General features: G+C 38.9%; 2 protein-coding genes across 2 annotated transcripts in view; one reads left to right on the top strand and one right to left on the bottom strand.

The window, feature by feature from the left end:
* Positions 1–546: 546 nt before the first annotated feature.
* APIP (APAF1 interacting protein) lies at positions 547–20707 on the bottom strand. Its single transcript, XM_059405920.1, has 7 exons — positions 20625–20707; positions 10901–11001; positions 6145–6193; positions 4938–5055; positions 4456–4591; positions 1489–1656; positions 547–868 (listed from the first exon to the last, which is right to left on the bottom strand). Exons 1-7 carry the CDS (start codon positions 20679–20681, stop codon positions 769–771), a joined length of 729 nt encoding a protein of 242 aa, XP_059261903.1. The 5' UTR covers positions 20682–20707; the 3' UTR covers positions 547–768.
* The window catches only part of PDHX (pyruvate dehydrogenase complex component X), a 71904-nt gene continuing 71679 nt past the window's right edge, over positions 20676–20900 (top strand). The window contains exon 1 of the mRNA XM_059405906.1: positions 20676–20766. The gene's annotated coding sequence lies outside the window, so the exon portion shown is untranslated. The remainder of the gene's footprint in view (positions 20767–20900) is intronic.

The raw sequence follows: 20900 nt of genomic DNA, 5'->3' as shown, positions 1-20900 counted from the left end.
CTCAAAGGGTAGAGGACAGGAAACTGAGAGGGGGTATATGAGGTTCAGACTGTAGAGCTGATGCATTACTGATTTTTCTCCCCCAACTGAAAAGAGCCTTAACCAAGTGAAACCTTTATGATCAAGCTGATGTTGCTTTTGGCTGCCCTAAAGAAAGCACTTTCTGATTATATCACTGGTTTGGTAGGGCTTTGTTTGGCTTGGAGAGTGGGAGTTAATGGGAACCTCACAATCGGTTCCAATATAAAATGAGTGCCTTTTGTTTTATCAGAGGGAAGCAATACAGCATAGAGGGGAAATCTATAAATTGCTTTGACATCAATATTGAGAGATGCATTTGATTTTAACTCTTCACATCAATGTTACGATGCCAATACTAAAATAAGAAAAATGCTCATTTCATAATGAATGGAAATTTTCTCATGATGTCTATGTTATCAGTAACTTTAAAGAACAAGAGGAATTCTCTGGGAGTATATGTAAGAAAGGAATTAATTGAGAGGGGAATATTTTGCTGTTAAGGATTTTAAAGTAAACATAAAAAAATTCATTATGAAATAATTTTTATTCCACTGCAGTGTCATTTAAAATTACAAAAATATAAGCAAATATCATCCAATGTCAGAAGAGATTCAGGGTGGCCATCTTGTACTTAGTGACAAATTAATAGTATCACAGAAATGTTCAATTCATTAAAAAGAATAGTCAAGTTTCATTTGAGTCATAATTAAGAAAAACTTTGTGTATATCGTTAAACTTTCATTTGGCTTATACAATTCCATTTTCTCCAACTGGAAGCTGTGTAGGATCCAGGCCGACTCTCTTCATCGATACAGCAATATCAAACAAATAGTCATAACACTCACACCTATAAAAGAAAAAGCAAAGAACTGAAGGTCTCAGTGAAACAGAGTTCTCCAATCCTACCAGTCACGTTTCTCCTCTCCATAAAGCCAACCTTGTTTCTCGTGCATTTTTCCCCCCTCAATTCCAGGCCAAATTTTTCTCATTTTGCCCCCATTATTAAAACATGGACAGGAATCCTACTGAATCATGCAATCATATTACATGCTTTCCAGGATATAAAGGGAGTACAAAATATACTACTTATATAAATTTAAGTTGTTGTTGTTGTTACCATGTGTCACTTTTTGAAAAAAAGTGTAGCAAATCATTATATAACTTGGGTTAGCTTTATTCTTCCTTCTAGCCTTAAACTTGGAGAATGAGATCTGTGTTTCCTTCTTTTTTGTCAAGTGCATGATGGCGCCTTGCCAAATAATAGCTTGTCCAATAAATATTTCTTAATAAGTGAATACATAATACAAATCAAATATCTAGAAATAGTAAGCTACTTAAATTTAAACCAATCTGACCAATAATACACACACACAAAATCATACTTCCTTTCAGATCACAAAACATACTTCATTCCCTTTCACATTTCGAGTGTGGTGACTTTCCAAATGTCCTATGATTGATACTTACATGGTTTTGGCCTTCTCCCAGGTTTCTCCCCAGACATACATGCCATGACGCCTGACTAGGACTGCGCAGGAGTCAGGGTATTCATTTATTGCACGAGCCATTCGTTCTTTGAGGTCTTTCTCCTCAGGTGTATTCTCAATAATGGGTACCACTAACATATCATCATATCTACAGGACAAAACAAGCCATTTTTTCCCCCATTAAAACAAATAAAGGTATTCATATGTTAGGTTTATAATTTTTTTTTTCAAGTAAGCAGTTAGACATTCTCTTTATATCTGAAAGCCACTCCAAATTACAGACAAGATGTTGCATGTTATTCTGTATATCTTGCATAAACAGCTGTATCAAAAGACGCCTTGGGAGTTTGGCAGGTATTATTCTAAGTATAAGTGGCAGAAATTTGTACAGGATACCAAAACCTAACAAAGAAATGATCAAGATCATACATGTATTTCCTTGAAGCAGAGACAACCATAATATTTTCAACAGGTGATGAGACAATGATAGATCGGATAACCAGAAGCATAGAAAGGATTAACAATTTAACTACTTATTAAGTATGAATTTTCCAAAGATACAAAATCCATTCCTTTTATCTCTGCAAGACCCCAAAGTGTTTGAGGCAAATAAATACAGGTGTGGTTTGCGGCACTGGGATAGCTAGAATCTTCTGGAAATAACTCTGTATATGATGTGATAATTTTTTCAGAACAGTCTCAAGTTTGTGGCATTAGAACTTCTTTAGCTTCCACCTTGTTTTCAGGAAATACATGTGATAAAATTGGCACATGTGTTTCCTTTCTGTTTGTGTAAGATAATATTTAAGTGAATAACTTAGTTACTGGTAAAATTAAGTCTATCTCTGAGGTTGTTTATACCCAGTCAAATTCGGACATGTTTTCCCTTTTACATGAATTTCTCTTGCCTTGTTAATATAACATCTGCTTTTTCACTACCTTTGTAATGGCCAAACTAAACAACAAAGAAGTTCGAGGTACAGTTTTATCACAACCTGCAACTTTAGGACAGGAATAGGTTAAGTAGCTGTCATGTAAGGAGATGTTTACTATTTCATTTAAGTAAAATAGAAGTAATTAAAGAATATTCTTTTTTTTTAAAGATTTTATTTATTTATTTGACAGAGATTACAAGTAGGTAGAGAGGCAGGCAGAGAGAGAGGGGGAAGCAGGCTCCTTGCTGAGCAGAGAGCCCGATGCCGGACTCGATCATGGGACTCCCAGATCATGACCTGAGCTGAAGGCAGTTGCCCAACTGACTGAGCCACTAAGGTGCTCCAATTAAAGAATATTCTTAAATATGGAAGGAATGAATTGCTAATCCCAAACATTTCCTAATTTTTGCCAAGAGAATCACAAACATGTATCTTCCTTGAACCTATACTGAATAGTCAGACATCTTTTCAGGGGTAAAATAGTATTACAGCACAATAAGACCTGAAATTCAATCCGAATCACCCACTTTACAGAGAGAAAACTAATTCTTCTGAGTTAAATGAGGAACAGAGCCAGGATGGTCCTTTGATCATTAAATAGTGTTCTTTTCGGGGTGTTGCTGCCAGGAGAGAGGACAATTACACTTACATGTGGGAACCTCCCCTGAGGAGAATTAGGTATGTATTTGAAAGTTTTTGTTTTTCAAGATGGACTTAAAAAAAAAAAGCCGTATCTCTGCCCCCTGAGTGGTGATAATGAGCCTGTTTCTGATTTCCAGGCTCAAAGAGAACTGGAAAGAACATTTCAAAAAAGTTTGTATTCTTTAAGTTCCAAAACATTTAAAATAATATATGAAATGTGTATGTTATGGTGCATAAGAAATGGTATCTTTTCATTCATGACATTCTTTTCCTCACAGAATTCCAAAGGCTGTGGAATTCTACTGTGGTGTTCCTCTAGGCACCCTGTTATACCTCCTTCTGACCTACTTCTATTTCTTCACCAAAGCAATCAAATGCTGAGGAAATTAAAAGCACACATATTGCTTCTCTTTCAAGACCCAAAATGGAAAAGGCAATGTGAAGCTATACTTTCTTTAGTATGTACACTTCCATAATTTAAACATTTAACTTTTGTAAATAGGTTTTTCACAGTGCCAAGGAATGCTGTAGGCATACAATAAATATTAACTAAAATCAAATCATAGTAAGTTCTCAGCACACTAGTTTAAACTTGTACATTCTACGACGTGGAGTAACAATAAGATATTGCCATCAGAACACTTTAGAAAAACTGGCACCCATTTCCTCTAAGCAAGATAAGGTAGAATCAGGCCCTTTAGCAAATTAATAAGCTCAGAAATAGAATGCCAATACATTCAAAAGAAATGCTTAGCTTGTACCTGAGCACTGAGAACACGTTTCTTCCTGTCCCTGTATTCTAGATTGGCAAATAATTACTACATTTTTGTGGGCTGGTGGATTTGATTTTATCTAGAAGGTTCTATTAAACCATCTATGCCACTTTCCATTCTGAAAAATAAAGAGATCTACTTAATTGAAATAATTGCCCAATGTTTATAAATACTAAAATGTTCTGGAAATACTTAATTAAATCAGGATGAAGTAGAAACTTCGTGAGGGCTGAAGCTTCCTGGAGACCAAGTGAAAGTAAGGGGATCTTGCTCTCTGGGTGAGTTCATATGGAACATAATCTTTCCATCTCTACAGAAAGCTCAGCCAAGGGTTTTTTGCTTTATTCTGACAAATGTTTCATTATTCATGTTGCTAATAATTTACCAAGGTTGGGGCAGGAGTAGGGAAGGAGGAGAAGTGTCTGATTTGTGTCACTGAGAACAGATCTATATAATAGTATAATAGTAAGTGGGCTATTATTTAACATATATCCCACAATATCTCATTAAAGGCATAAAAAGATCAGCAGCCTCTTTATCAGAAGACAGAAAAATACTTTTCAAATTACTTAAGCAAAAATAGAAAAAAAAAAATACCTGTAATACCCTCCCGAAGTACATTTCCTTATTCCTTTGATCATCTCTTGATGGGTAATTTTAAACTCTCGTCCTGGAAAGAGAAGGGTGGCCATGACAGCAGCTTTTGAGTGGGTATGAATCACTGCACCTGCTCCTAGAGGAAGAAGAAAAAAGTCACATGCCCAGTGAAAACGAAATGTTACCTTTTAGAGAAATATCTGTATATGTATATATACAACACATATATTTATTTGTATGTAATTTTGAACTTGTTTTTCTTGGCATGGAATCATAAGTTGGCAGCAGACAGGAGGGTAGGAAGGGAAAGAGGAAGAGAGAAATAGTAACAGAGAAGCTGGAAAGCAAAAGGCATTTAACTTTTATCTACATTGGGACAATGCTTAATACTTTACACGTGGCTCAAGAAATAGCTTTAGATGGTCTGAAGTACAGCTGTAATAATCAAGATCAGAGTCAAAATGGTACCATTTTCTGCCTACCTCTCATTGTGTAAGCATTCATGAAAAGAGGAGTACACTGGCTTTTTTTAAGATTCTTACATGGCGGAGGTCCACTTATGTCCTGTTCATTGATGTCACAAACAAACATATCTTCAGGCTGTTTATAGAGTAGGGAAAAAAAAAAGGCTTATATAGTATCAGTTAGAAGTGTCCCTTTCTTTGTGCATGTTAATATATATGTGAGCATACTTAACTCACATTTTAAATATCCATATACAGTTTCTCTTTGAAAATGTTATAGCCATTTTGAGAAATAAAAAAATGTTTCTACTGATGAACTATTCTCAAGAGCTAAAATTCTTCCTTTAGAATTTGAAGAAACAATTGATGTGGAAAATTTCATATGTTTGTAATGAGATTGCTGTTTTCATTAATATAGCTTCTTAGATTTTCCCTGCAATTTCAAAACTATATTTCAGGGAAGCTATACAAAGACGTCATCATTCTGTGATGGGTGCTACAATTCTTTTTTTTATATTTCATGACATGAGGAAAAATCTAGAGTAGAATTTCTAATCTCTTGAGAAACTTCTCTGGTAATCAGAACCATGTTCACCTCCATAAAGCATATTATTTTAAAGTTCAAGGAGTTAAGCAGATGCATGGATTTTTCCTAGTAGGGCAGGCATACTTCTGACTTGTGACTTTGACTTGCCAGGGTTTATTACAAACTACAGTCTAAATGTTTTATTAATGAAGCATTATGCCTTAGCTAGAAGTTAAGTGCTATATGTTTGTTCTAACTAGATTTTGAGTCTTCTAAGCATGAATGTGGAATGAGACTTCTCAAAGATTTGAAATAAAGTTTTATAACTTTATATTGGAATAGCCTGGCTATTGCTAAATATGAGCCAGTTTGGTCCATTTGAGACTATCAGTGTGATTCCCCTACTATCCTGATAAAGATGGTGGTATAATGCTGCAAAATTAGAATCACTTTGTAAAGATTGCGCTATTCACTTGTGCCCTCTAGAGGTAGAATGAGAATTCAAAACATATTAGCTGGATGGAGATGAATCACCTTAAAAAATTGTTAATAGTCACTTAACAAATGTTTGTTGATTATTTAAACTATAGCAATATTACCCCCTTCAAAACTTCTTTTGAAATTAATTCCATTTCATAAAACAATAGTCAAGTAGACAAGACAAGTCATTTGGTGTTAAGAAGGATGCCTTTAACATACCTGAATCCGTTCCTTTTGCACTCCTGAAGGAGCAATGTAGATTTCATTGCTGGTAACACAAAATATAGAAATTGGCATTTATTTAACTCTACTGTTCTGCTTTTGACCAAAGACAAGTGTATTCTTGCAGTCCAATCATCAATATTCTTTATACATCAAGTCACATAGAAAGCTGCTTAATTAATGGCATATGCTGTATAGAAAGAATATCAAATTACTGTAATGTCTTTATAATGCCAGTGACGCAGCAAAATGTTGATAGTTTTCATATATAATATGTATATTATATATGTTACTATAATAGGTATAATTTTTCACATATATTTCTTTTTACAGTGCAAAATCAATGGTCATCAGAACTATCTGGTTAGGGGAAATACAATTCTAAAAACACAAGTCTTTAGCATCTTTAAGCGTGAGTAAGAAGTTTATCTTATTACACACGGAGTACTTATTATAAAATCCATTCAGAAGAAAATATACTCATGAGGAGTAGATCTCCATCTTAAAAGGGATCAAGTTTAATTTTATTGCTTCAAAAGCTCTTCTTATAAAACACGAAGTTCAGGGACCCCTGCTGGACAACTTGTTAAATTACAGCATTAACAGGTCTACTTTCTGGGTGGAACACACACTTCCTATTTGAAAAGCACATCTTTCTTGTGAAAATATTTGGTAATAAAGCTAAAACAACAGCAGAAAGTTAAAAATATAAAAGGCATGCTTACATCTTGAGATCTTCCTGTTACAGAATGTTGTGGTCCTAAGGGAGATGCTATATATTCCACTTAACAGAAAGTACTCTCAAATTTGATTTGGAAATCAATTTCAGAACCTTCGCTAAATTCTCTCTGCTCTCAACAAGGTCCTTTGGCTCCTTTGCCAGTTTCAGCTCCTGCCAGAGGGTATTAAAGAGCTGCCATGTACATGCAAATGAAGGAAATCCCAGCACCTGCCCACTCCAGCTTCTGCCTCTGAGGCATGCATAGAGGGACACTGAATATTAACTGTCCTAGTGAAAATGAGGATGATGGTCTATATTGAATCAAGCTATCAATCCAGTTGGGGTTTTTAATAAACCTACAGACTTGCAACTGACAGAAATGAAAGTTCCTTTAAGGGTCCACTTGTAATCTAAGGTCTACAAAATAAATGCCTGAAAATGGGAGAGAAATCCAAAGCACAGCAAGCTATCTCAATCATTTGTTTTCACCCCACAGCTCAATTTAAGGCTTTGTTCCATAAGAAAACAAGGAATGGCATTCCTCCGGAATCAGTGGAATTGGTAGGGGTCATACTGTTGAAAAAGGGCCCTTTGCAAATAACAGGGATCCAAATCTTTTGTCTTTGGGTAACATGGAAGCAATTCAAGAATCATATGTAGTACGAAGTCAGTGGATTTGTAGGGTAAGTCTTCTTGTGTGGGGAGAAATTTATGCAATCCTGGGAAGAGACTCAAATAAAGTTCAAGAGTCTGCTGGTAAATAAAATCTACCTACAAAGTGGGGAAATCCAGGGTATTGTTATTCAAATGATTTGGCAATCTGAGTCTGTTTTTACTGCTGCCCTTCTGAAAACTAATCAGTTTAGACTGATCAACTTTGGGTAATTAAAAGATAAGCTAAATAGGTTGTGGAAAAAACATACTAAAAAAACATACCTAAAAGAAGGAGCTATCTGGATAAAAATAGGAAGATGATAGAACCTTTATTTTAGGAGGGAAATATGCCAAGGACTAAAAGTGAAGTTTTTACTTGGTGCTGTAAGCTGCCAACAAAAAGCATTTTGAAATTTGAAGGCATTAAATTTTGGCATTTATTTCTCCATACTCCCTGCTCTTTCACTATTTGGTAAGGAAGGGGACAAAATTCAAGAGTTCCCAATACATCTGTTTTCAGTTGCTTCTATTTTTATTTACTGTCTAGTTATTTTAAAAAAAAAAATTAAATCTTAAACCTCAGTTATCTTGTCTACAGTATGAATTGATTAATTTTAATTCTAATAACATGCCACAGGATTAGTGTCTCTGACACATGATGGTATCATAACATGAAAACAGGAAATGTTCAATGTGAATGACAGTGACCCAACCTAAACACAGAGGCTGCTGAGTATCCTGGAATTGCTTATGATTACTGCCATTTTCTTGGTCTTCCGTTTCCTCCTTCTGATTTGACACTTGTATGGATCTTAAACTGTCTTTTATATACATCTTTTGGGATTACACAGACTACACACAAGTAGCATAATCTAGGATCACATTGGCCAAACCTTGGAATCAGTAAATAATTTTATGTTCCCAAACACAATCTATTTATTGGGTTTATCCTTCATTCCAAATTTATTTGCTTTAAGCTTCAGGCAAAGAAAAGTGAAGTTTTACTAACTGCATGGGTATAACATAGTGGATAAAGTTAATGATGGGGACTTACGAAGTCATTTAAATATTAGGGAAAAAACTGGATGTTTTACTACAAATTACCCATCTTTGTAAAGCACAAATTTAGTGAGATTCCAAACAATGCCATATAATTGTGGCTGCTTCCACCTGTGACCTCCAGGAGGAGCTCCTCACCTATTAAGAATCTAACTAAGGGCAAAGCATTTTATGCTTATGATGCAATGTCCCCATTAATTGATTGTAGTGCTATAAAAACCATTTAATTTTAAAAGGTGCCAGTGAGTGTTTTAGAGTGACCACCCACAATTTCAGTGCATGGGTTAACACAATTCTTCTAGAAAGAACACAGTCTTTTATGTCTTTATGATAAAAAAAATGTGGCTGTTTCTTTAAAAAGCCACTTAGTAAACAGTTATTTTAAGTGAGCTGGGTAGAAAGCTCTATTGTGTACACGCATAAACTTTCTGCATATATGAATAAAAAGCAGTTAACTAAAGACAATGTTTAGAGTATAATTTATCATAAATACAGCTGAGAAACCAAATTACTGGGAACTCCATGAAATGAGTGGATAAATGAAAACAACAATGACAAACGTTGTTATCATAGGGCTTTGCTCTGAACAGGTCAACTTGGGAGGTTCTGGCAAAATCACCTGAAAACCTGCAAAGTGCTGAACTGACAGGAGCACAGGGTGATGGTAAGAGGGGAGGCACAGAGGACGTGCAATGTCCCATGAGGAACATGACCCTTCCAGACAGAGCATATCCCTACACATGTAACTGTGACAGTTAAGGCCCCATAGTTGAATTAATATTTGATGAGTAACTTGACAATTTGAAACAGGTGAAATTTCACTGGCATCATCTTGTAGTATGCCGAAAAACCCCTTTTGTTCTAGATGTTCTGATTAAGTTTTGCGTTCCATTCCTTTCTAGGAAATGCAGCCTCCTAGGGGGTGTTACTATATATATTTGAGATTATACAAGTGTTATAGTAACTCAATTTTGCTATAGAAAGTGAATTAGGATAAAGAGATAAATCAAGTTACTTAGTTTAACATTCAGCCTCCAGACAATACTATTCCTAAAACATTTCAGGAGAAAAAAATTCATCCTCTTTTAAAACACTGGAAAGAACGAGATTCCACAACTTGCATTTTCATCGTTAGTAGGTTATGTACCACTTCATCTTCTTGAAGGAAAGACACTGACTAAATCTCATGAACAATTAAATACTATTCATTCCTTCTGCTTCAGCCAGTGCCTCGTGTTTTGTCCTCTGAGCAACAAAGACCAGCAGGTGCTGTCCATTGATGATGACATACGATGCATTTAGAAAGGCATATTGCCTGTCTTTTGACTTAATAAAATGTATTTTTTAGTATTTTTTATGGCTTGTCATCTGTATTTAAGGGACTTTTAAAATATGTATCTGAACCTTTAAAACAAATCCTGTTCACTTAGAGGTCGGGGACCTTTTCTAATTCTAGCCATATAAACATACTTGGCAGCATGTTATTTAACTTTGGTACTCCAAAGTACTGAGGACCAAATTATTCTGATTAGAAATTGTGGTTCTTCGTGCACCCGAATGTTTATAGCAGCAATGTCCACAATAGCCAAACTATGGAAAGAACCTAGATGTCCATCAACAGATGAATGGATCAAGAAGATGTGGTATATATACACAATGGAATATTATGCAGCCATCAAAAGAAATGAAATCTTGCCATTTGCAACAACATGGATGGAACTAGAGCGTATCATGCTTAGCGAAATAAGTCAAGCAGAGAAAGACAACTATCATATGATCTCCCTGATTTGAGGAAGTGGTGATGCAACATGGGGGCTTAAGTGGGTAGGAGAAGAATCAATGAAACAAGATGGGGTTGGGAGGGAGACAAACCATAAGTGACTCTTAATCTCACAAAACAAACTGAGGGTTGCTGGGGGGAGGGGGTTTGGGAGAAGAGGGTGGCATTATGGACATTGGGGAGGGTATGTGCTTTGGTGAGTACTGTGAAGTGTGTAAACCTGGTGATTCACAGACCTGTACCTCTGGGGATAAAAATATATGTTTATAAAAAATAAAAAATTTAAAAAAAAATGAAATTAAATTAAAAAAAAAAAGAAATTGTGGTTCTTAAATCCTTAGGTATTTTTTTGTGTGTCTACAACTTCTGCACACTTACTATTCAGTTATGCAAATATTCATTTCTCCATTTAGAAACTAAATATTTCTAGTATCACAAAAAACTGGCACCAGGTGTTCTTTTGACATAACACATATTAGGCTTTTCACTGGACTACTTATATGGATAATTCCCAGAAGTGAAATCAGCCCCAAACTTACCCATGTTTCAAGCTAATTCCTCCTCCAGTCCCAGTGACCCAACCCAAATGGTAAAACTGTTTGCAAAGCTCTGGAATCAGGTATCTTGGATGTTCTTTGTCCTTAAAAAGAAGATAATGATTTTTCTAAGAGACCTTATATTTATCAAGTGACTTTTCTAGCTGACAACTCTGTTAAGAAGCCTATGTAAGGGGGCGCCTGGGGGACTCAGTTTAGCGTCTGCCTTCGGCTCAGGTCATGATCCCATGGTCCTGGGATTGCTGGAGTCCCCTGTGGTTGGCAGGGGCGGGGTGGGTTCCCCCCAACTGCTCAGCAGGGAGTCTGCTTCTCCCTCTCCCTCTGCCCCTCCTCCATCCCCATTTGTGCTCTCTCTCTCTCAAACAGATAAATAAAATCTTAAAAAAAAAAAAAAAGACTGAAGGAAGTTTAAGAAAATCTAACATAGAGAAGGTACCACGAGGGAGGAAAACTATTTGAAGACATGCTTTGTTTTTAATGCTTAGAAGGTGGATCTCCTACTGTTATTTAGCAACGTGGAATTATTCAGAATAGGAGCATTTAGAACAACACCATGGGACAGGCTGCAATAACAAGGTGGGGAGATGCCAGTATATGTAAGTGTCTACCACAATGGCTGAAATAAAACAGAATCTAGTGCTGAGAGGAACATGCTTCTGTCTGTCCAGCGAATTTTTTTACACAAAACATTACTCAATTAAGTCATGATCTATGACAGCTTTGTGTTCATATTTTGTGTTGGTTCAATTTTATTTTTATTCTAAGATCTTTTTTCCAGTGATTACACTGTTTCCTCTTATTACAAAAGCAGTATCTACTCACTATGGAGTATAAAGTCAAGAAAATAACATGAAAAGGACTCACTAAGAAGCAATCACCATAAACACTTTCTGGGCCCATTCTGATGAAGGTATGTGTGTCCGGGAACAAATGTATGCAGGTTGGGATAAATTTCAAGCTTTATGTATTTTTATTGAAGTAGAATTGACATTTGACATTATGGTAGTGGATAACATAAAGAGTAGATATTTGTATATATTGTGAAATGATGAGTATAATAAGTCTAGTTAAAATAAGAGCTTATTTTTATTAAGTCTAATGATTACTTTTTTAGGAAAAAAAATCAATGTTTTCCCCATTTTTAAAAAATAAAATTAAAGAAAATGAAAATAATAAAGAAATACAATGAATTCTACTTTTGGCCGTGTGAAATACAACCTTTAACTTGAAAACAACTAAAAATGCTAAGTAATTTCTTTTTAAAGCATTTTTTTTTTAAGATTTTATTTATTTATTTGGCAGAGAGAGATCACAAGTAGGCAGAGAGGCAGGCAGAGAGAGAAGGGGGAGTAGGCTCCCCGCTGAGCAGAGAGCCCAATACAGCACTTGATCTCAGGACCCTGAGATCATGACCTGAGCCAAAAGCAAAGGCTTGCTTAGCCTACTGAGTCACCCAGGTGCCCCTTTTTAAAGCATTTCAAATTGCTAGGCTGGCAAGAAAGTAAGGTTTCACAGTAGCCATAAAAGAACCCAGGGTGAGTCTACCTGGGAGGGAAGCTCTGAAGTCATAATTTCCCTGAAGGTATTTGCAGAACTCTGGTGAGCTTAAGCTTCAATTTTGATAGCTCTATAAGCCATGAGAAATGTGAGATAAAACCTAGGATGGCCTCAGAATGGGATACCTGATAGAAAATCCCTCCATAGGCTTGTGACCAGACATGGAGCTACACCCTCCAGGTAAGGGTGAACAAGACATAGTGCTTGTGCACAAAAGCACAGCAAGGAAGCTTGCCTGGCTAAATCTTGGCACTGAGTAAAGGGAAAAAACATCTTTGAGTCCAAAGAGAATTACTGAACAGACCAAATTTTCAGCTATTTAACTGGCTTTTGGAAATTATGGTGTTTTCCAAAATTCACTGTTAATATTTTACACATACACTGTATTTTGGTATAATTGATAATTTGATGGAGTAGACTTCAAAATATAAAATTAAGAACATGGGAATGTTAAATGCTTTTGAAGTTCTGAGTTAGCATAGGCTTAGGAGTTAATGGACATAAAGTGAAAATGACATTATAGCATTTATTGCTTATATGACTTTGGATTTCAATTTAATCCATAAAATGAGAACGTTCTGAGGATTAAAAGGAGATACAGTGCTACAGGATTCTAGGTATGGGATGAAAAAGTTTTTTTTTTAAAGAGAGAAAATAATGAAGATAAAGCATCCACCAGGACAATATGTGACACAGGGTTAGTTTTCCTCCCATTTTTTTTTTCAGTGTTATGTTAGTTCAGGTGTACAATATACTGTATTTGACAGTTCTATATATTACCCAATGTTTACCACAATAAATATAGTTGCCATTGTTACCATATAGTGTTATCACAGTATTATTGACTATATTCCATATGTTGTACTTTTCATCCCTGTGACTTACTTATTTTATAACTGGAAGTTTTACTTTCTTTCCTATTCTAATGTGTTAAAAATTCTTGAATTAAAAATAGTAAGAACGCTGTATTGCCTTTCCTTATATCTGTCCTTACAAAATATAGCCAGAATTATCCATGCCCTGTATAATTTGCTATTTCCTTTTTTGGTGATACAAATGATATTTTAATTATATATTAAAGTACAGCTAATGAGAAGACTCCTGCAGTCTTCCAATCCTTAAAACCATCAATTTGCATAGCAAGTTGCAAACATTATAGAAAATGGTCTGTTATTATGGGTCTCTCCCCTTTTCCTTTTGTCTTTTCCAGTACTGAGTTATTACAGCAATTAGCCCGCTTCGTGCCACAGGAATAACAATGATAAGGCAGCTGTTGTTAATAAAGTTTCATTCAACCGTTCAAACCCACAAAATTACAATTTCAGGGAAAATAATCAAGGAGCAGTGGGAACTAACAAATATATTGGGTAAAATGCAGTCATCTAAATTGTTCAGAATGGTAAGGAAATAAATATTAGAACATATATTTCAGTAAGAACAGACAAGAAAAAAAAGTTAACATTTACTTCTCCCTGGAATGTCAGTAATATTACTTGTCTGTTAACTGTTATGTCTGGTTTTCAATTAGAGTAAGAATGTTGAAAGACATTTCTAAAGTTGGATTACAATTGGCTTCTTATAGTAGAGGTCCTATACCATGAAGGAGAAAGATTTAACAGTATTTTTTGCATATTAAAAACAGTAAAGGCTAAAAAGTTGTTGAATCAATACTTTTTTAAAATTTTCCAATCCAGTTGCTTTAAGGAAATCAGCTCTACTGTCACTGAGATACCTGGTCCCAGCCAACAATGACTCTAAATCTGCCCCTCTCCCCCTTTTCTTTCAATTAAGCATAAGAGAGACATGTACCGCTGGGATAGAGAACCTGGAGGACTCTCCCGCAACTATAAAATAAACATATCAAAGATATTATTTAACCCATCAACTAAAGACAGAACCAGAAAGATGATCCAACTATGTCCAAAGACAATGCAAAACACACATCCTTATAAAATAATCAGGAATCCTTGATTTACAAACAAGGAAAAACTGGACAATATCCACCAGGCAGCAGCAAATCCAATGTCCAGAATACAGGTCACTTCTCTGATCAATAATCATCTGCACTGTTATCGGCATTCTACAGTTTACAGAGCTGCACAATAGCCCTAAGACACCTAGTGATTTTTTGTTTTGGGGGGTTTTTTTTTTTTGGTCATTTCAGTCTTTTATAATTCTTGACACTGGCCTAAGGCAGGGACTGGATGCAGGCAGAGCCAAGCTGTCAGCATCTTCTCTGTCTCTGGGCTTGCAGAGTCTCTCAGTCTCATTCTCCTTTCTATGTGTACCGAGTTTTCTTTGCAACTTCACCTCCCCTCAGAGCCCTATTTCTCCCTTTCGCCTTTACCATACTTCTTCAGGTCAACGGAACACTAAATAGAAGAAATGAGAAGGAGCACCCGGGGGGCTCAGTGGGTTAAACCTCTGTCTTCAGCTCAGGTCATGGTCTCAGGGTCCTGGGATCAAGCCCCACATCAGGCTCTCTGCTCAGTGGGGAGCCTGATTTCCTCTCTCTGTGTCTGTCTCTCTGCCTACTTGTGATCTCTCTCTCTGTGTCAAATAAATAAATAAAATCTTTTAAAAAAAAAAAAAGGGGGAAGAAATGAGAAGATCTGAAGCTGCTTCAGCTTTGTCCTCCCACTAGCTGAGTGCCTTCAGGCAAGTCAGGGACACTTCCTGGGTATCAGTTTCCTTATGTTCATAACTTGAATCCTTGATTCCCACACTTCCCTAGATAGGCCAGCAATTTGTTGTTTAAATTTCAGCGACTGACATAAGTTAGAGCATTTATGTCATTTAACCATCTATTATCACCTTCCTCTAAAAAGAAAGGGCATTTTTAACATAAAAAAAGTAGGATCATCTCAGAATAAAAGGTAGTCCTTTAAATTGAATGCATTAATTTTGTGAAATTCACTTTTTCATTATCCTGAGTTTTCTATTTTGCAATAATTGAGTAAAAACTCTCCAGGAACTCCTATTTGGAGGAGGAATAGGGTGATCTTTTCCTATTTGGTCTCCTTGTCTACAATTTCTCCTTCCACTCCTTCTTCTCTGGCTTACCCTCCACTCTCCTGTTGGTACTAAAAGGATACACTACTTTGATCACTGAACCCCTATTTCTCCAACCACAGAAAGCTCAAATGCAACATCCTTGGTCTGTTACTTAAGTCCTTCTGCTTTCTTACCCCAGTTTACCTTTTCAAATATTTTCTTTGTTTATGTTTATATAAATCTCTTGTTGGTATTCAACCTAGTTGTGGTAGTCAGCCTCCAGGATGACTCTCAGTGGTCCCTGCCTTCTGGTATTCACACCCTGGTGCACAGTCCTTCTCATCATATACCAGGGTGGGGCTGCATGAACAGGGACTGCAGTAGCAGGGCAGAAGAGATGGTAGGTCACTTCTGACATTAGCCTATAAAACACTGAGCTTGGTTGCTCTCTCTTGGCTCACTTGCTCTAGGGGAGCGAGCCAGCTGCTAAGTAGTAATGGTACTCGGCCTATGCAAGAAGGCCATGTGGTGAAGAGGTGTATGGGTAAAAGTCAGTGAGGAATGGAGGCCTGCCAACAACTACACGGGCAAGCATGGAAGCAGACCTCCAGCTGCAGTCAGGCCTTGAGAGGACAGCAGTTCCAGCAGATGGTTTCATGGTCACCATAGGAGAAACCCTGAGCCAGAACCTTGAGCCAAATGCTCCTGGATTCCTAATCCTCAGCAGCTCTGTGAGATGGTACATGCTTGTGTTTTAAGCCTAAGTTTTGGGGTATTTGTTATGGAGCACTAGTTAACTAAGACATATTTTCTTAGTTTCCAAGTGCATCTTTTTTTCTTCACATTGTAATTGCTCATGCTGGATTTTCAATTATCCCAACTCCAGTTGTGGGACTCCTGCTTGTTGGCCATTATACCAGACTCCCTACCCTCTTCACCTGGGATTCCTTCTCTCATCATCCCAGCAGGAAGTGATCACTCCTTCCTTTAATCCTGTGCCACAACATTTGCTCTATGTATCTCTCCTTTGGTATTATAGAGCCTTCTTCTCATTCATTCTTTCAGTAAATTTTTACTGTAAGCCCTGAAGAAATGAATATGAGTAAGATAAAAATCCTTACTCTTGAGAAGCTCACAATCTAGTAAAGAAGTTAGGAAAAGACAAAGCAATACATAATACAAGATAGTCCAAGGTAGTTACTCCTGGGGGGGGGGGGGCGGGGAGAGCTAGTGGTGGGAGGGAGCAGGAGCTGGGAAAACTTCACAGGGAAGGGGATGGTTGAACTAAGCCTTAATGAGGCACAGTCAGAGTATGCCAAGCATTTCCTGGCAATTCAGCCTTGAACACTTCACAAAGTCCCTGCCCTAAAGAAATTTACATAGGAAGAAGGAAACAAACTAAGAACATAGAAACATAGCAAAGATCAACTTTGATTGAGGTGGTGAAGGATAGCCTCTCTGAGCACATGAGGATCTAAAAGCCTACAAAGTGTGGAAAAAAAAAACCAGTGTAATGAATGTGTTTGTACATGCAAGGTTTTTTTTCTTAAATGTTTTATTTGTGAGATAGAGAGCACACACCAACAGAAGCAGGGGAGAGGGGCAGAGGGAAAAGCAGACCCCCATTGAGAAGGGCTCAATCCCAGGACCCAGAGATCATGACCTGAGCAGACAGATGTTTATTGGACTGAGCCACCCAGGCGCCCCTCTCACGCAAGGTTTTATCCGGGGGAGCGGCAAGCACTCCAGTCCAAAGAGCACAGTGAATGTGAAGGCTGTGGAATGAAGACAGTGCTTTACATGTTTAAGGAATAGGAAAAAGGCCAGGTGGCCAGAGCAGAGTACTGACAAGGAAAGTGCAGAGGTGTTTGCAGGGGCCACATCACAAAGGGGCCTGGAAGCCATGCTGGTGAGAACAGTCTCGCTGAGAGGGAAGGCATTCATGGTCGGAGAGACAGGGAGAGGGGGAGAAACAACTTCTGGATGTGAGAGTGCAGGGAAATCCTGAGTGGAGGGATTGGGCTTCTTCCACCTTGAGAAATGAGAAGATGGGTTCATGTTTAGGCAGATCAGTAGGTTTGGTGGGAGGAAGGTAAGTTCACATCCAATGTCTTCTATTTTCTCAAGTATGAACAAAGTCATCAGCCAAGTAACAAGGTGAGGACAGGGTATGTATGGGAGGCTTGAAAAGATAAAAAAGATAACATAAAAGATAAATACCTTGAAAAGGTATAAACTAGTAATTTCAGGGAGTGGGACCGTAAAGCACTAGGGAAACCCAGGATGGTTGCTGGGCAGTGGTAAGTGCCAATCTGAGGCGGAAACGTTGAAGATGAAGCGACGCCGATCCATGTAGTTGTGTAGTTTTCTCTAGGAATGTGGCTCAGAGCAATCACAAAAATGATAGTCAGTAGGGTTCATCTTGGGCTGGGGTTTCGGTTGGCCAACTGTATTTGTAAATTAGGTCAACCATGACCTTAAGTAAGAATTGTTTCAATAGACTGGGTGTAGAAGCCAGATCTCAGTGGATGAAGTAGTGAATAAAACTCAGAAGCTGAGAATTCTAAGGACTCTCTCAATAGTGTGGCTGTGAAAGGCTGGATAGGGAAACTGGTTAATACAGAATTTTCTTTACAGGCTAAAAGGTAAAATTAGGAGAGAGGGGGAGATTAATGACATAGGAAAGCAAAGCCTAAAATAGGTCAATTTTTGTCCAGACAGAGCAGCTGGAATTAGACCAGGGAGGTATTTACCTTAGACAGGAGGAGGAAGAAAGATGCCGGAAAATATGTAATAATATAATTAATAACAAAAATAGTTAACATTCACTGAATATTTATTTTATACCACATACCAAAGGCTTTATATGCACAATTTAACTTACTCCTAATAACCGTATTATGCTAAAAAGATTAATGTCCAAGAGCACTTGGATGGCAACTGGCAGAACCAAGATTTGCACAGGCAGTCAGATTCTGGATGTCTTATTCTTAACCCTTACATTTTAATGTGGATGTCTTGTTCTTAACATTTACATTATAATGTAGGTGGGAACAGGAAGAAACTGAAGAAGTTCACACCTAACAGCTTCATTTTCTTTGTGATTTTGGAGGCAAAGTCCTCTTCCAAACAGGCTTAGAGGAGAGGACAAGGTGAGATGGCGAGGTTTGGGGATAGTCACTTAAGGTAATGTGAAGGGAAGCCCCTCAGGGCACTACCCAGAGTTGCTCAGGAGCTTGCTGCAGTAGGACACAGTAGTATTTGTAGAGACGCAAATGTATATCGTTGAGCGACACCCTCCCCATCCCTTGGGAGTTCTGAGTGGGAGGCATTTAAGTAAAGGCAATTATTTGCCTTTACTTAATGGAGGATCCTATGATAGAGGCTACACAGAGAGACCTGTATGAGTAAAGAAAAGAAAATCCTTCACCCCAGAAAGTATGGGCTAATGGGGTAGTGGTTGGGCAGGGAAGGATATGGCCGTGGGGATGGGCTGCTAGAGCAGAGGAGAGGGCGGAGATCTGATGAGGTCAAGGAAAATAGAAGGGTATTGAAAAACCTTGTGTTATTGTAATATCAAAGAGCAAGAGTTATTCAGGGTTCACACATCCAGGACACTGTGATAGGTAAGGTATAATTAAAAAATACAAGTAGTTCCTGGTTTACTTCCGAGCTAAGCATAGCTCCCTGAAGGGCAGGGAACATGCTCTTGATCTATCAATATACCTACCACAGTGCTTTGCTCAATGAACACTGGGTTAAGATCACATCTACATTAAGAAAAGTCCTATGGCACAGGTTACAAACCGGTGGCCCATGGCCTGAACTAGACTTACAGGAAGTGGTTTACTGAAGTGCATATCCAAATCTGTTGAGTATGGAGCTATGGTAACCTGGCGAGCACATTTAGGTGGTACTCACTGGTCAGCTTGCTCCAGACTCTGAGCCGTCAGATGTTCTAAAGTTTTAAGAGAAGTCTGAAGTGTTCCCCATTTTGAAAGGTCGGCTCAAATTTGCTATGAACAATGAAGTGAACTAAACTTGCCAGGTTTGGTATGAGAATTCTCATTTATTCTCATCCGCCTTGATAAAGGCTCTCCCTGATGCTCATTTAGATTATATTTCACCAAGATTTATCTACTGGGGGCATTAACATATGCGTTATCGAATCGTCTTAGCAACGATTCTAACAGGTTGCTTTTCTCACTTTCCACACACACCTGCCTGGCCATCTGACCTGTATCCAACGTCTTCCCCCTTCTCACCCAAATTTCCCTGTCCAGCATTCCCTCCTCACAGTCGTTTCTGCTCATCTAGGGAGTTACTTATTCATCGGAGATTGATAAGTATTTCGCAATAAAATCTCCCACGTGTTACTACTTTTTAATTGGAACCTTCAGTCCTAAGAGAGAATAACATGGGGAATAAGAAGGCTAATTTTAGGGAGGCTGTCCCTGCCTCTGAAGCGGGGTGTACTGCAGTTATTTATCCGTCTAGTTTTCCTCCAGACCCCAGGCCATTTGTCTTAATCACTGCCGTATCCCTGGGCACGCAGGTGTTCCATTAAACTGTTGGGGAGTATACCCAGTGAACGAAAAGCAGATGCAGCCCGAGAGTGGATTTTCCTTGGACTCCTGCTCAAGGAAGCAAGCTTCTCCGACCATCCCACAGTCACTCTAAACTGAGGCAGGCAGAGAGGGAAAGCGCGGGCTCCTGGAGCACAGCCCCGATTTGGCCACCGTTTCCAGTGCGTCCACTGCCTGCCAAACGTCCGGCTGGTCGCCAAGGGCGCAGAAAATAAGCTCGCGAGCAAACAGCCTTAGTTCCATTTGCACTCCAGTGTCTCCCGTTGCCTTGTTTGGCTTGTGTGTCCCCAAAGTTGTTTCAAAACACTCAAGACACCCGGCGCTGTCCTCCGTTATTTTTCCCTTTAAAGTGTCTGGCGCCCGGCGCCCGCCGTCGGAGCCCAGCCCCGGGAGCAGGGACCGCGGCAGGGCCGTGGCCTCGCGTCCGCCCGGGGAGCCGAAGCGGCGGAGAGCGAGGGCCGCGTCCGCACTGGTCCCAGGCCCCGCGGGTCCGCGCTCCGCGCTCCCGCCGCCGCGTGCCACCAGCGCCTCACCTCCCGGCTAATACCGCAGCGTGGCCCCGCCCCTACCTGCGCGCCGCAGCGCCGCGAGCCGCAGTCTCCCTCCGGAGCGTGACAGCCCGACATGGCGCGGATGAGGAGAACCACGACCTCCTACCCTCGCGGGCTTCGGAACCCGCGCTCACTCTGGGCTAAGGAAGACCCGTCTGTGGTGAGGCCGCAACTGCAAACGGACGGGCACTGAGGGCAGCCCGAGGGCTGGGCGGACCAGGCGGAAAGCGGGTCTCTGAGGGCCTGGCGGACGCGAGATCCGGAGGCGCGGCCTCCTGTCCGGGAGGTGGGGCG

This window comes from Mustela nigripes, chromosome 1, assembly GCF_022355385.1.
Source record: "Mustela nigripes isolate SB6536 chromosome 1, MUSNIG.SB6536, whole genome shotgun sequence".
NCBI classification, from domain to species: Eukaryota; Metazoa; Chordata; class Mammalia; order Carnivora; family Mustelidae; genus Mustela; species Mustela nigripes.
Note: the sequence above shows the minus strand (reverse complement) of the source record. Positions and strands in the feature narration are given on the sequence as shown.